A 14,612-nucleotide genomic window follows, 5' to 3' on the forward strand; every position below is an offset into this window, starting at 1 on the left:
CTGGGAAAGTCCCATCCAGCTGAGGTGGAGGAGAAAGTCTTAGTATTTGTCCTCTGCAGGATTTTATTCTTCTGTTTGCTACATTACACATAATTTCTCTTTCACCTGTGGCAGAGGCAATAAAGAGGGTTACGAGAAACCAAAACAGATGATTTCAAGTGAAGATAGTAACACAGTGTTTTCTGAGTACTTCTTAAAATAAATCACTAGCTTCCTTGCTTGGGTTTTGCCCAACTCTTTGGCTCAGTTTCCTGAAGAAACCCAAGTGGCCGCTTCACGAAGCCCCAAGAAGTCCATCTGCCTTTTGGTGCAAGAGCTGAGATGCACATTTCTCTGTTCAGGTTCAGGGCTGATGGGTTCTTGTGAGTAGACCCAAGTCATGGCCAAAAAAAAAAAAAAAAAAGAAAAAGAAAAAAGGAGAGAGAGAACAGAGCTGAGCTGAGTTTATTTGCTTTTTACTTTCTGGTTGGGGTCAGTGAAGACTTCAAAATAACTGGTTTTGAAACCGGGGGGAAACAACTATTCAGRCRGGTTGTCGYGCTGAGCRTGACCCTTGCTTTTGSTCCCGCRGGCACGCTGCTTTTTCTGCAGACTTTCAGCACTACTTCCGTGAGGCAGGCTGAAGGCCCTTTMGTAACGCGGCTRTTCGCGTTTGTATTTTATTTGCTCTATAGGGCGGGTTTGTACGGTGGATGAACCCTCCGCTCGCTAACCCCACTGTCTCTTCTCGCCGTGGCGAGAGCGGCCACGGCCGCCATCCCCTCTGYCGCCCCCGCAAAGGCTGGATACGGCGAGGCGGCGGCCGTTGGAAGAGGAACGAGGCGAGGACGGCGGTGACGCGCGCCCCGTGCCTCCCTAACGGTGCCGGCAGGCGTGACCGCGGGCACCTCGCGGCCCCGGCGCGTAATGGCGGCCGGGCGGGGCGCGGCGGGGTGGGGCAGGGCGGCGCCGGCCGGTGGCCGCCTGCCTCTCGCCCGCCCTCCCGCTGCCCAGGTGGCTCCCGGGCGAGGCGGGGGAACGGCAGCAGCAGCAGCAGCGCGGGGCGGCTGCGGGGCCAGGGGCGGAGAGCTCTCCCCCCTCCCCTCCAACCGTGAAAAATGTGGCTGAGCCGGCACAGTGAGTAGCAGCCTCGGTGCGGCGGGAGCTTCCCTCCCCCCCAACCCCCCGCGCCGAGCGAGCGCGGAGCCGCAGGGCGAGGGCTGGCAGGGTTGGCCGGGGCCGGCTGCCGCTGCTCCTCTCCGCAGCCTCCCGGGCGGGCGCGGCGCGGACCCCGGGGCGCCGCCGCCTCGCTCCCTTGCTGCCGCCTGAGGCCCGGTCATGCCGCTTAGCCCGAGCGGAGCAGGACCCTGTATTACTTCTTAAAATCTCGGAACCGGCTTGGACGCTTGAGTGGACTGCAGCCTACTTTCTTTACTTTCTTCTTTATTTTTTTTCCTCTCTTCCTTGCTTTTTTTTTTTTCTTATAAAAGTTACAGTCATTCCCAAGGTTGAGAATAACTGGAAAGTTCTCAATAGTGCCCGTTTTCTTCCTTGCCCTGGAGCTTGATATCCCTCAGATTTTGGTCAGCCTAATTACAAGCTGCCAGCCAACTCCTTAAAACTGATCAATGCCAGGATTTTTAGGCTGGATGAATTTAAACTTGGCCTTAATCGACTTCCACTCCCCCACCCCCCATGGGTGTTCAGTTGTGCAGTACCAGTAGGTATGTATTAGCAAGGTGTGACGGCGAGAGCATTTTTAAAGTCACTTAAACACCAGAAAATCTTGCGCTTAAATTTGGTGCTTAAGTTGCTCCAGAGATGCAAGTCAGCACGAAAGGAAAGTTGGGAGTAGCTGGAAGGTTGGACCTGTCATCAGCTCTCCCCTCTGCTTTGCTTTCTTGAGGGCCCTTCTGCAGCCTCTGGACTGCCCATACATTTCCATCCTCCCTGTCAGCCTGTCTGTGTCTGATGCTGTGACTGCTGCTGAGTATCTCCAAGCTGATAGCACTTCTCTGCCTTTTCAAAGGCAAAATGGAGCGAGGAAGGTTCGTATTTCCTATCAGAGTAGAGGAGATGCCCCTCTGGGGCATAAAGTTCCCATATTGGTCATTTTTTCTCAATGTACTAGTGGGCTGATGAGCTAGAGTCCCTAAAACTGGCAAAAGAATGCTCCTGTTCTTGTAAACTAACTTTGCACTTCATAATTTCTGAGTACGCTGTATAAAAATCTTAAGCTCTCTTAACTKTTTTAAGGTTGTCTGATGGTTTATGTACTATTGTCTAGGTTTTTTGCATGTTTATGCAGGTACCCAGAAAAGGGCTTACATGTACAGAATGTGTAACTTCAGGAAATCTAAAAGGTCCAGCGGGACCCAGTAGAGAGCTTCACTGCGGTCTCCTTATGGCTTCCAAACCTGGGAAGGCAAAACCAGAAGTTGGTCGACAATGAAAATGTTCTGCAACAGTTTTATGAACTAACTACAAATTGTACAGAAGAGTTAGTAAATGTGTTACKTAAACGTTAAAAGGCATGTTTTGGAAACATTAAAGAAGCTTGTGGTTTAAATAAAATGCAGGAATGTAATAACTGAAGTTAGACATTTCATACTTTATCTTCTATTTAGGCAAAATGCTGCTCTCTCCAACATAGTTTGCAGCAGAGTTTGTTCATAATTCTGATAAAAACAACTCAAAATGTTTTTTAAAGATAAAGCTGCAAGCCAACAACAGAATAAGGAACATAAAACATAATTAATGGACTCATGGACCTTTACCAACCCCCTCCCCACTCCCAAATGAAAAAATCTTTAAATAAATTTCTTAAAATTATTGCTTATTTGTTCCTCTGGTTTTTGTCTTTAAAAATTGTGACTTGCTCTCCTTCACAAATGAGTGTAAAATTGAATCTTTATATTCAAAAAGAGAAGGAAGGGARTAAGTAATTCTGCTTGGTGCATGCAACTTTCTTTGTGGTGTGTGTCAGTGTTCACATTCATCATGTAACACAAATGTTGATGGGGTGTTTTTCAGTGTTATTTTAGTGTAGTTTTATCACTAGTGGTAGAATGAGAGAGATTTATCTTAGACTGAGATAATTATTAGGAAATTTGTTATATCTCTGAAGATTCATTATATTACCTTCCCAGTCTTAATCCTCTGGTGAAAATATAGTATGTGTATTCTCACAGTGTCTTCCTTACAGTCATACAAGTCCATGCATTCATGATTACTAAATACAATGTACAGAACGTTTTGGGAGTTCAGATCAACATCTTAAAAGGAGATTGTTTTTGTAGGGGAGATCCAGCAAATGGGAAACTGGGATTATTTACAAAAGAACCTTAAATGTTTGTAATGCTCTGTGCTCATCCTCACTGAGGTTCAAGGACCGGAGTGAAAGCTGTAAAGAGGAAGATTTAGGCTTGACAATAGAAAATATTTTGTGACAATAAGGTTGGCAAAGTGAACATAATGTTTTTGGACATTGGTTATGTTAAACGTGATTTTCAGGACTATGAAACTCAAAATTCTGCTTTTTCGCTTTGGTGGGCCATTATGTTCAAGGACATGTTTCATTACAGAGCAGAGTTTTCCTGCATACTTTAGACTGCTGCCCATTTCCAAATGACAGCATTTAAGTACTGATCAAAACAGTCCTTTAGTAAATGAACTATACAGACTCATGTGTCCAGAGAGTATCTGACCACCTCAAACTGTCAGCATTTCAGACCTACAGTGTGATAGTTCATTGTTCAGCATCATAAATTAGGGAATATATGTGTTCTAGATCAGGTGAGAGAAGGTGAGGCAATGACTCAAGTCATATCTGAATGCAGTTGGAGCTCAGTGTGTGGATGGGATTATTTGGGCCTTCTTCAGTCATTTTTTCCCAGGATGTCAAAAGGGTGAAGGGAGATCCCTATACGCCCTGTTCAGTGTAGGGATTTTATACAATTCCTATGATGTTGGCCTATTGCCCAAAATCAATGGTAACGGCACACTACTTGGATAGTCATGTGTAATATCTGGTACTTACTTTTCGGAGTCAGAACCCTGCTAGGATTAAGCTGAACTTCTTGTTTCTTTTGGGCATTGTGGTTTGGGGRGGGGGGGGATTGTGTGGAGTATTTTTGCCTGAAGATCAAGTTTTAGAAATGAAAGGCGTCAAAGGGGGAATACCACAAATGCAACATCTATTGCAACATCTCCAAAGACTGTGTTTACCCAGTGTATCAGAAATAAAATACCCAGTTTCTGTAGCAGTGTCAGAGAAAATACAAGATTTTGTGTGTTGCTATGAATATGTCTTTATATCTCTGCATTTTTCTCTTGTCAGATTTTGTGAAATTATCAGGACTTCTGTTGGCAACATTGGCTTCTTGGTACTTGGGATACTTTCTTAGTGCTCTTGTACCTCAAGAGGTGCTATCAGCATCTATCAGTAATCTTCAGGATATTGGAAAGAAACCAGTGATAAGGGGTATGTAGTTGTATTTCTTTTTTTTTCCTAGTTTTACACGTGATGTTCTGTGTTTACATGTTAAATGGCAAACAGCTCCTTAGCTAACAAATGATGTGCTGTTCTACTAAGAATTAAATTGGCTGACTAAAGTTAATTAATTAGTATAAGCCTGAACTATTTCTTATGCACTATCTTTGAAGAAACTCAATGTCAGCATGTATTTACCAGTACACAAATACATTTAATTGAGTGACTAATAAGTTAAGAATATCTTATTTGTTTGCTTGTATGTAAGCACATATCTTCAAAGCTGCAGCTTTGATCCTATTGCATATATATTTTACAGTTACAGTAAATTGCTGAATCACTAATTAAACTTTGTGTTGAAATTTTTCATTGTTGCTTTTTCCCTCTAATCTGACTGAATAGCTTCATGCATATGTTTTTCTCATTCTATAGCTGTCTTATCATGTGAAAAAGACTTAAAATGAGAATGACAGGTACTAATTTTAAGTTATTAAGCAAGGACAAAATTTGTATTGGTAGGAATTCTTCATCCCTGTAGCCCTTGTTTCCTATTATATGAAATAATGCTCATAATAATTAGTATGTACTAGTATTACTTATAGTTAATATGATCTGACTCAAATCAAGAGTGTATGGCACATTTTTCCCTAGATAAACTTTTTCTTGAGCCCAGGAAGTTTGAAAGTCAGTGATACCTTAAAGCCCAGGCATATCCRCAATAGTGTTGCTACAATACTGGAAAACTGGCTGCGTTTGACTCCATAAAAATGTTTAATCGTAGTGTGTTGGCATTAAGTGGTTCTTTCTACATAGAATTTCCTCTCCCCTCCCTGTTGTTTTAGCCCCAGACCCAAAAAGGCAGAAGTGTGATCACTGGTCTCCCTGCTCACCTGGGAGCTACGCCTATCGAGTTCTTAGTGGTGGTGGCAAGGAAAAGCTGGCTAAAATTTGTTTTGAGGATGAGCTGTAAGTACCAGTCTAACTTCAAATCTAAGCAAGTACTTTGTAGTATGAGGAGGGGTGTTTCATAGCTTCTACCTGGGAAAAAGGAATTCTTCAGTAAAAATATATGCAAAAAAAGGCTATCATTGATAGCCTTTGGCATCTTCTCTTTTCAGGGCTACTAAGCATGCCCTAATTCCGAAACCTCTCAGCAAGGAAGGAGTTTTCCATGCTGTCACCTTCTGAATTACTGTCTCTTCATTTCTGACTGAGGGTTTTTTTTTGTGTTTTGTGAGAGCCTTTCTGCGTCATGCTTCATGGGTCCATCTTCTCCCCAGCTTCCTCCATTCAAACAGCCTTTATGATGATGATTCAAACCATGGAACTCTGGCATAAAATAAATTGGCATAAAAATATACTCTGCCATAAAAAATAATAATTTCTTTCAAAAGAAATGGTAGTGTAAGGGCTGAAGATAACATAGAGGTAGTAGGTTTGAATGTATGCTTAYAAATAGACTTTTAAAAGCCCTCTTAGCTTTTTTCCCTCTCTACTGCTTGTGTGTTCTCCATTTGAGATAGCTCATTGTTGCCACAGAGATGACTGCATAAGGCTGTTTCCAGTGGAGGATGTGTTTTCCTCGCACCAGCACTCTAGTTTCTGTGCAGTTTACCTGCTGTTGTTCTTCCTCCAAACCGCTGGACTGGCTTTCTTTTATTAACTTTGACTGACTCATAACTTTTGTATTGCTGAGTAGCTGTAATACGAATGCTTTGAAGATATGCCCGCTGAGTCCTTTAACTTTAGATTGAAATACTTTTAAACTGTTCATGTTACCGACAATAAACTTAAGAATAAATCTGACAATGTTTTTCTCATTTTTAGTAACTAAATCTCAAGTTACTTACTTTGTTGCTCTACAAAAACTACATTAGATTGTTAGTTTCAAATGTAGTTTAGTTGTCATAGTTTGGGATAGCCAGCTTGAAAAGTTGTAAGAAGCTCTGATTGTTGAATGGGCACCACCTTCTGTAAGTCATGTTCCTTCAGGGTGCACAAATTGGACAGGTAGAATGACTTCAAAATCTTGAAACGATCTTTGTGCAGATACATTCCACATAAAATGCTTCCTCAGAACCATGTTTTATTTTGTATTCTCTTATTTTGTCTTTCTGGCTGCATTTGTACAAAGTACCCTCCCAAGCTGGCTTATTTTGCGAGACTTGTGCCCTCCGAAGGAAGTAGTTTGACAGGTATAATGTGCAAAATTTTTAGCTATAGCTCTTATTTGTTACAGGCTCTTTGATTAATTAACTGAAAGAAACGTGAACATCAGGAAGTGATTTAGTTAGGTAAATACAACTTTGGATGAGACCTGGAGGGTTGAATCCTGCTGAGAATGTATTTATTTCAATTTCAGGCTCGTAAGTGAAGTAAAGGGTAATGTTGGAAGAGGTATAAACATTGCTGTCGTGAATTGTAAGTAAGAGAATAAATGTTAGAGATACGTTTGTAGTGGAATAGTTTTTTAAAACTTTGATTTTTTTACTAGCTAATGTGGACAAAAAGGAAAAAACTCAGATTCATGTTAAACTTAAGTGTAACTTAAGTTACTTAGTACTTGAAAGAAAAAGTCTTGTGAATGAACAAAACAAGCAGGATAAGAAAATAGATAGCATGTACATAGAAGTGCTGTATGTTTATGTGGATGTGTGATATTATTTTATTAGACAAAAGCATAATATTTTTCATGTAACATGGGAAAAATATCATGGCCTTCAGCAGTAAGACTCAATTTTCAGGTTCAGCCCTTGGTAAAACTTACCTACTGCTCCACTAATAGCAGCAAGCAGTAACTGAGAAGTAAAATTCTGCTTTTCTTCCCATCTTGCACTAAGAAAGGATTTGTGGAAATAAATTACCCCAAAGTAAAAATTCCTTCTCTACTCTTGGTCAGTGGACAAAAAGACAGGCTTGAAATTCAGTTAATATTAAACTGCCATTATATGTCTTTACTTATAAGCAGGAGCTATTGGAAAGCAGAAACTGCAGTTTATTCAAGACCTGGAGAGTATTTGATAATGGATCCTGAGAAAAATAAATGCGCAAGTGTTGGGCGGGGAGGTAAAGAGAGGGAGTACAGGTGCACGATTCTTTTGGCTTTGATCACAAAATGTTTTTGTTCCAGTGTCTTTATCTCAATATTGCTAGAATCTTCAACTTGCCTAAACTTACATGCTTTTACTGAAGTCAGTGGGCTAAATTACACTAGCAAAGAGTCTTTTTTTCATATTAACAACTGTATGCTTTTCACATTTCCAATATGGAATCATAAAAACTTCACTGGCTGTAAGAGGTAAACAGTTAAAAATGAGTTTTCAGTATACAGTTATAAACTAAGAGGACAAATACTGACCCTGAATGTTTAAGTAAAATTATATCAAATAGGAGTAGGGAACTCGTATTATCTTTGCATTTGACATTAGKGAGGAAAAAGAAGTATTGAATAAATTTTAGTGTTCACATTTTTAAAAGGCTGAACAACTATACATATACATTTTAGCTATCTTATATCTTCATCTGCCACTAAATCTGTCTGGTATTTCTATCTCTAACCAAATTACAGTGAATTGTATTTTCTGCATATCTTCTAATTAGATCARTCTAGCTAATAACTGTGTTCAATACATTTCCTATTGCATCACACTCATTCCATAATGGTAACTCCTTCTTTTCTGAATGAACCAAGTCTTTTTTTTAAGAAAGAAGACAATTCTTAAGCCAAAACTAACAACTTGGAGAGAGAAATAATTTTGTGTCTTTCTGCTGTCCTCACTGAAGTCTTTTCGTTTTTTGGTTTTTTGCTGAGAAGCAGCCCTGTTCTAGAATACTATTTTACCACTTAGAGATTTTACCACCTTTTCCCCTCATCAACTTGATAAACTCAGCTTTTATTTGTATGTTTGGACGAGCTTGCCTCCATGATTTTACCATGTATGAATTGAGCATAAGCAGAAAAGGAACAGGAACTGATGCATCTATCATTAGAAATGAGCAAATAGCACTCTAAATGGAGAACGCCCTCTCATATATGGGTGTAGGTGTCTTGGATAATCAAAATCAATTAATTCAGTTAGCGTGGATTTAGAAATCTGGAAAGTATTTCCAATTCTACATGTCTCGTGAAAACAAAGATACTCCAATCTCAACAGCAGCATAATTAACAATGAATATTGACCAAAACGTTCTGAAATGACAAAATGGTTTGCATACCCTAYTTGTGATGTGGTAATGATGCCTGACTGCCTGGTTTCTGTCCGCTGAGATACAAATGAYGTGAAAGTTGGCACATCTGAAACACTACATAGAATAGTATTAGGCCCCTTTAAATAGTCTCAAGCTTAACCTATTTTCCTAATTACGGTTATGACCTACTATAGTACATACACATATAAAAACATGGAAGCTCACAAGAATCTTAATTCATTATTTAAAACAAAAAGTAATGAAAATGTTTTAATCACATTTGATGATTCAGATCCGATCTGTTGAGAGGCAAGTGACTTCATTTAGTTGAAAAAAAGTATGTATTTATTACCAATGTGATCTTATTTAACAGCTTTCAGGTCTGTCATATAGTGATGAACTGATTTGTGAAGAATTTTCTCTTCTGATTACTGCTGCAGGCAAAGACTACGTGAAACAAAGTATCACACAAGCTTTAAACTTCTGCTATTCCAGATTCCTTCCAATTTCAAAATTAAAACAAACRAAATTTAGAAGCACAATAATACTAAATATTGGAGATGCCTAGCTTTGGCTGAAAATGCTGAATATGCTGATGAAATTWAATCATTTTTGCCTTATATTTACAAACTTTTTTTTAATTATAGATAAAACAGGAAACGTCGTAGCGACAAGTTTTTTTGACATGTGGGATGGAGGTAGGAGAAAAACATACAATAGAGCTTTTGTTAATATTTCAGTGTTCAGAAGGGACTTATTTTAAAATTATTATCCTGCTCTTTCAAATGACTGCCTTGTTGAAGTGGATCCACTAGAAACAAACAGGTATTGTCTTTTATATTAAAATATGCTGTAGCCAGGTCTGATGACAAACTTCGTGTGAAAAGCCAAATTTCTCCTGTTGCTTGAGCTAGCTAGCATTTGTTGTAATTAATTGTCATGTGTTTTCTCCATTATTTCAGTCTGRTTAGGATACTGTGTCTCCAGATAAAAGACCCAGATACTTCATTCAACCAGTTCCTTTTTCTGATAGATTTTGCACTGTTTTAGTTCTAAAGTCATTGGTGGCAGTATGCTAGTCTTTCTCTTAACGTGYTTCAGCCTGTCTAGAGAGGAGATCTGCTTTGAATGATACAAATTTTATTACTCATTAGTAAGGAAAATCAGAAGGTTGTGAGGTACTGAAAGCTGATTCTTTGACCACTTAGGAATGCTCGTGACCTTATGTGCATGAATAAACCTATTAATCACTTTGGGAYTAATCATGTGGGTAAAATTTTATATACAATATTTAAACCATAAGTTCTCTAGGATTGCATTATATTTGTTTGTATGGTCAGTAAAAGTGTCTCATGTATGTCTGGCAATTGCAAAAGTAATAAATAGTTTTGTGCTGCAGATAGGCTGCTCTCTTAATAAAAATGGGCATGCAGTCTGGGGTATTAGTCGGCTTAGTCAGCAGGAAGCTCACAAAAATAAAGACATAGAATGGCAAGGACTTCTCCTGGGCTATTCCATGTTTTGCTWGTAAGTATAATACCATATGAGGTAAACTTAAATTATACTTACAGTCTTGAGTCTAAATGATTTTTTTTTCCTGAAGTTCAGAATAAATACTTTTGTGTACTACTGAGAACTGCAGATCAACCTGTGCTCTCACAGCCTTCAGTAAGAGCTGGCAGCTTTCAGCACCTTTCAGGATTAGACCCTCTGCCTGTGAAGAGGAGTATTGCCTTATTGCCTAATTATATCTCATTTTGAACAGACAAGGCCAAAAATTGAGAACAAGTTGAACATAAGAGAAAGTAAATGGCATGTGATATGTGTGTATGTCAGGGAGACACGAATTATCAATTGTATATTGTTTCAACAGACCACTCCGCAGAGATGGTGGCTTTCATTGAAAATGCACCACAAGGATCCCTGCTTTTCATGGTGACCCATGATGATGGAAGCACCCGGTAAGCAAGTCATTCATGATAGGCTGAGGAACAGAGTAATGAATAGCTTGAAAATCACAAATGCATAATACTATAAAGCAACAAATTGTTTTGTTCTATAGGATTGTTGTTGTTTCCTCTCTCAGAGATTTTGAATCCAGATCCATTCTGTGCTTGCCCGTACCATATATGATGACACTTTCAAAGGTGAACAGATGGTGTTATATTTGTTTAAAAGCCACCTATTTGTCCTCATAAGGGCCTGTGATACCTCTGGGTCACAACTTTCTGCTGAGATGGGGTACACAGCTCCAAGTATAACATATCTAGTGTGCATTCCTTTGTACATCTTACATGGATTCTTTAAGTTCTTTCAGATCTTAGGATTTTTAGTTTTAATTCATGATAAGATAATCTATGATCATGGTAAGGATATATAATTATACAGGGGAAGTCTTAATACATTTGATTGATTAAAAACTTCATGCTCTAATCCTTATTTAAAAGGATATTAAATGTCAAAATAGTATTTGAGATGCCTTTTTGTTTCTGCTGCAGTGTTGCAAACAGGTTCTRTTAACATCATGAATTCACAGAGGAAGAAGAAAAGAAGGATTTTGCTTTGTGAATTTCATGGTGTGCTACTAAGCTCTCAAGAGAGAGAAGGTTTTAGACTTCTCCTTGCTTCTGCTGACCTACTATGTAAACCCTGAATCAACTGTCRTCTTTTTCAGCTTTTCTCATCATTTTTCTTTCCCTTTTCCTGCATTTTTAACACTTTTTTATGCTAATTTTTTCTAGGTTGAAGGATGATGCCAAAAAAGTTTTAGAAAAACTGGGAAGTAAAGAAATACAGAATATGAAGTTTAGGTCAAGCTGGGCCTTTGTAGCTGCCAAAGGCTTCAAGCTGCCAGATAATATCCAAACAGAAAAGGTCAGGTTCATTATATTTCCACTTTGTATTTGTCTGTATTTCAGGTATGCCTTTCAGGTACAGATTTAGTAGTGGAGCTAAAGTAAGTGTAGTCTTTTTAGTAGGTCCCAGTTGTACAAAACAAGTTCTCTGATGTGTTCTCATTTGGATCTGGGCCGTGTACAATAAGACTTTTACCACACCAGCACTAAATCATTTTCTGACTGCTTTTTCTTTCTACAACRTATTTACAGAAATGATAAATGATTCTAGAGAGTCTCAATTTTGAAATATCCAACCTGACATGCTGTACAGAGGCTTACATTTTTTTCTGGAAGGACAGTTCCAAGGGCTGCTGAAAACTCCAGGCTGCTTGGTCTGAAAATTGGGCTGTCTTATATTTACTGTGCAGGCAAAGCAATGACTGCATCACAAAGCTGGTCTGAATAACTTGCCCTCAAGCTTCAGGAATATTAAAGATGCCATTTATATATCATATTTCTGTTTTCATCCGGGACTTTGTTTTATCTGCTTGCTGTAAGTCCACTGCTGTTCTTCCTGCATGACAGGGAGATAAACAGAAATGAAAAGATCGAACTCAGAATTCTGTTCTCTTTATGACACTGAGTCTCTCCAAAGGCATGTGAAATTTCCATAGTTAATTTACCGTTAGTATCACAGAGCCTCTGCAGGAAGAAAAAATCCATTTAGTCTGTTATGACATCCATCTGGGAAATAAATACAGCATTGTATGTAAGAGAGATACTGGTGGAATTTTCAGCCATTATGACAAGCAAGATGCCCAGCATAACTGTTAGCTTCCTAGTCTTACTCCATTTCCCCCCTTCTGTTATGCAAAATGTGACAAACTTGTTTGTAAAAGGTAAACCAAACTTCTTTTTTTTTGTCTTTTTTTTTTAATAGATAAACCATTCTGACAATAACAACAGGTATGGTGGCTGGCCAGCTGAAATCCAGATAGAAGGCTGTATCCCAAGAGACCTGATCTGARCAAATGAATATCTTACTATAAAGACACTTCTTTATTTTTATACATATGACTCTAGTAGGTTGCTTCCTGAAACCTACAAGCATCCGAACAGTAATTTTGAAATAGGTCATATGTACAGTTTTTAAGTATTCTGTCTTCACAGATTTTACTCTGATCTGAAAACAAATAGATATTTCAATGACAAGTGGAAATAAAATAGTCTGGTTTGGAATTACTGTTTTCAGGAGATCAGTCRTAAAACTCCAGGTTTATTCTAGTTTTTGTTGTTTGTTTGTTTTTACTATGTATTTTCTTCTGATTGTCTTTAATATGAAAACAGCATTTAATCTAAATTGTAATATAAAATCATTAGCAATAAATTATTTTGATGTTAGTGTATTAGTAACTCTGCATCTCTTCAGAAAATGTATGGAAATTGCTGTTATTTTAGTTGAGCTGTTGGTTTTGATGATGTAACAACACGGAATAACAGTATTAACACCCAAAGAGCAAGTTATTTGAATTATTTTACCGTATTTATGCTAAAAATCTACATCATTCTTTTTAAGTATTTTCTCATCCTGTAAGATTAAAAAAAGATACGTCTTCATGCAAGACTAAGTGTTATCCATGCTAGCTGTAGAATCAAAGACATGTTGGAGGGAAACTGTAGAGGTCTTCTGTTCAATTTCCCTTTTACTGAAGCAGATAAATATGTACAGAACTTTCTTAACTGGTGTTCGTGTGTTGTTGGTGTTTGCCATTTCATATTCAGAAGCCTCCCATAAAGCAGATTCCACAACATATTTGAGTTGTTTCTTTTAGCATTTCACTGTTACTCTAGCTATTCCACAAACATACAGAATTGATGTAAATATCCTGTCATAGGCTAGATCAATTACAAATAGCTCTGTCTATGCTCTTTAYGCTAGTTTATCATGTGTATGAGGACTGTCCTCATCAGCTGTCATCCCTAGACTGAACCTACCTGATCTATTTTAATCTTTCTTCACATTTTTCYCAACATTAAAACTTTAATTTAACGTGCATCAAAAACTTTCTTAACATGCTGTGCTTCAAATGGGTCACAGCACTCTGCAGTTATTTTCTGTTGTCSTCCACTCTAGACTTAGGGCAGGAGAAAATCAGAAGTGATGACCTGAGAGTGTGCTTGTCAGCAGCCAGAGCCTCGTTCTGCTCTTGCTCTCTGTGCTCCCAGTTGAAGGCCCCTCTGCAGTTCTCTTTCTACCCTTGTCCCAGCAGCCGCTGTCTGCTTGTAGGCACTGCTGTTCCCAGTAGCTTTCTGATAAAAAGTCTCCCCTAGTCTCTAAAGCTCCATTTCCTGCTACCAGTTGGAGAACTGGTCCATAGCCCAGAGACGCTACCAACAAAAGCAGTTAAATTAGTTTGACACAACTTGATCTTGGCAGACTCACAGTGGCTGCTCCTTAACACCTTGCTGCTGATTAGGTGGTTACAAATTGAGTATTGAAATACTTGTTTCCATGTTTTTCCAGATCTGTATCRTGCTTCTGTTGTTGTTCTGCTTGTTCAGCTTACAAGTTTTGCAAATCAGGGGCTCCGTTTTGATGTTTTATACATTTAATAGTAAATGCGTATGAACTGTTGTAACACATGCTGAATTTGTCCTCATTCTTGAAACTTAGCGATTTGGATGGGAGACACAATGTTTGCTAGCAATTGCAGACTACTTAGCAGTTAAGAAAACTTCTCTGCATCTGCTGCTCTTTCTTACGCAGTCCCATGTGCTTTGTGAAGAGAAGAGTTGATCGTAACAGCTTCTATCATTCATGTGAGCCTGTGTTTGGACACAGTTTTCTGGAGTACTGAAGATACTTGAGTGCTTGCTTCTTGGAAGGTTTGAGTAAGTAGGTTCCAGCTGCTTTTATGTGCTTCTTAGGGATGTTGCAGCCTGGCAGCTAAATCAAATCTCTCGTGTGCTTCTGATAGAGAAGTCTGGCCAACTGTATTTTAGCATTCCTCTCTGCCAGAGTAATATCAAAACATACGGCTTGTGTATATTCATTTTCTTGAAGTATACATATTCATATGCCCAATTATTTATTCAGGAATGTTCATGTTACTATC

The 14,612-nt window shown here is 38.8% G+C and overlaps 1 protein-coding gene across 1 annotated transcript; it reads left to right on the forward strand.

Annotated features, from left to right (window-relative positions):
- Positions 1–1,063: 1,063 nt before the first annotated feature.
- Positions 1,064–12,878, forward strand: FAM3B (FAM3 metabolism regulating signaling molecule B). The gene is made up of 8 exons (XM_085305146.1): positions 1,064–1,116; positions 4,319–4,462; positions 5,314–5,437; positions 6,834–6,892; positions 9,307–9,357; positions 10,533–10,620; positions 11,401–11,533; positions 12,437–12,878. Exons 1-8 carry the CDS (start codon positions 1,098–1,100, stop codon positions 12,521–12,523), a joined length of 705 nt encoding a protein of 234 aa, XP_085161272.1. The 5' UTR covers positions 1,064–1,097; the 3' UTR covers positions 12,524–12,878.
- Positions 12,879–14,612: the final 1,734 nt, after the last annotated feature.

Source organism: Rhea americana, unplaced genomic scaffold (assembly GCF_003343005.1).
Source record: "Rhea americana isolate MKP2758 unplaced genomic scaffold, rheAme1 scaffold_101, whole genome shotgun sequence".
In the NCBI taxonomy this organism is placed as follows: Eukaryota; Metazoa; Chordata; class Aves; order Rheiformes; family Rheidae; genus Rhea; species Rhea americana.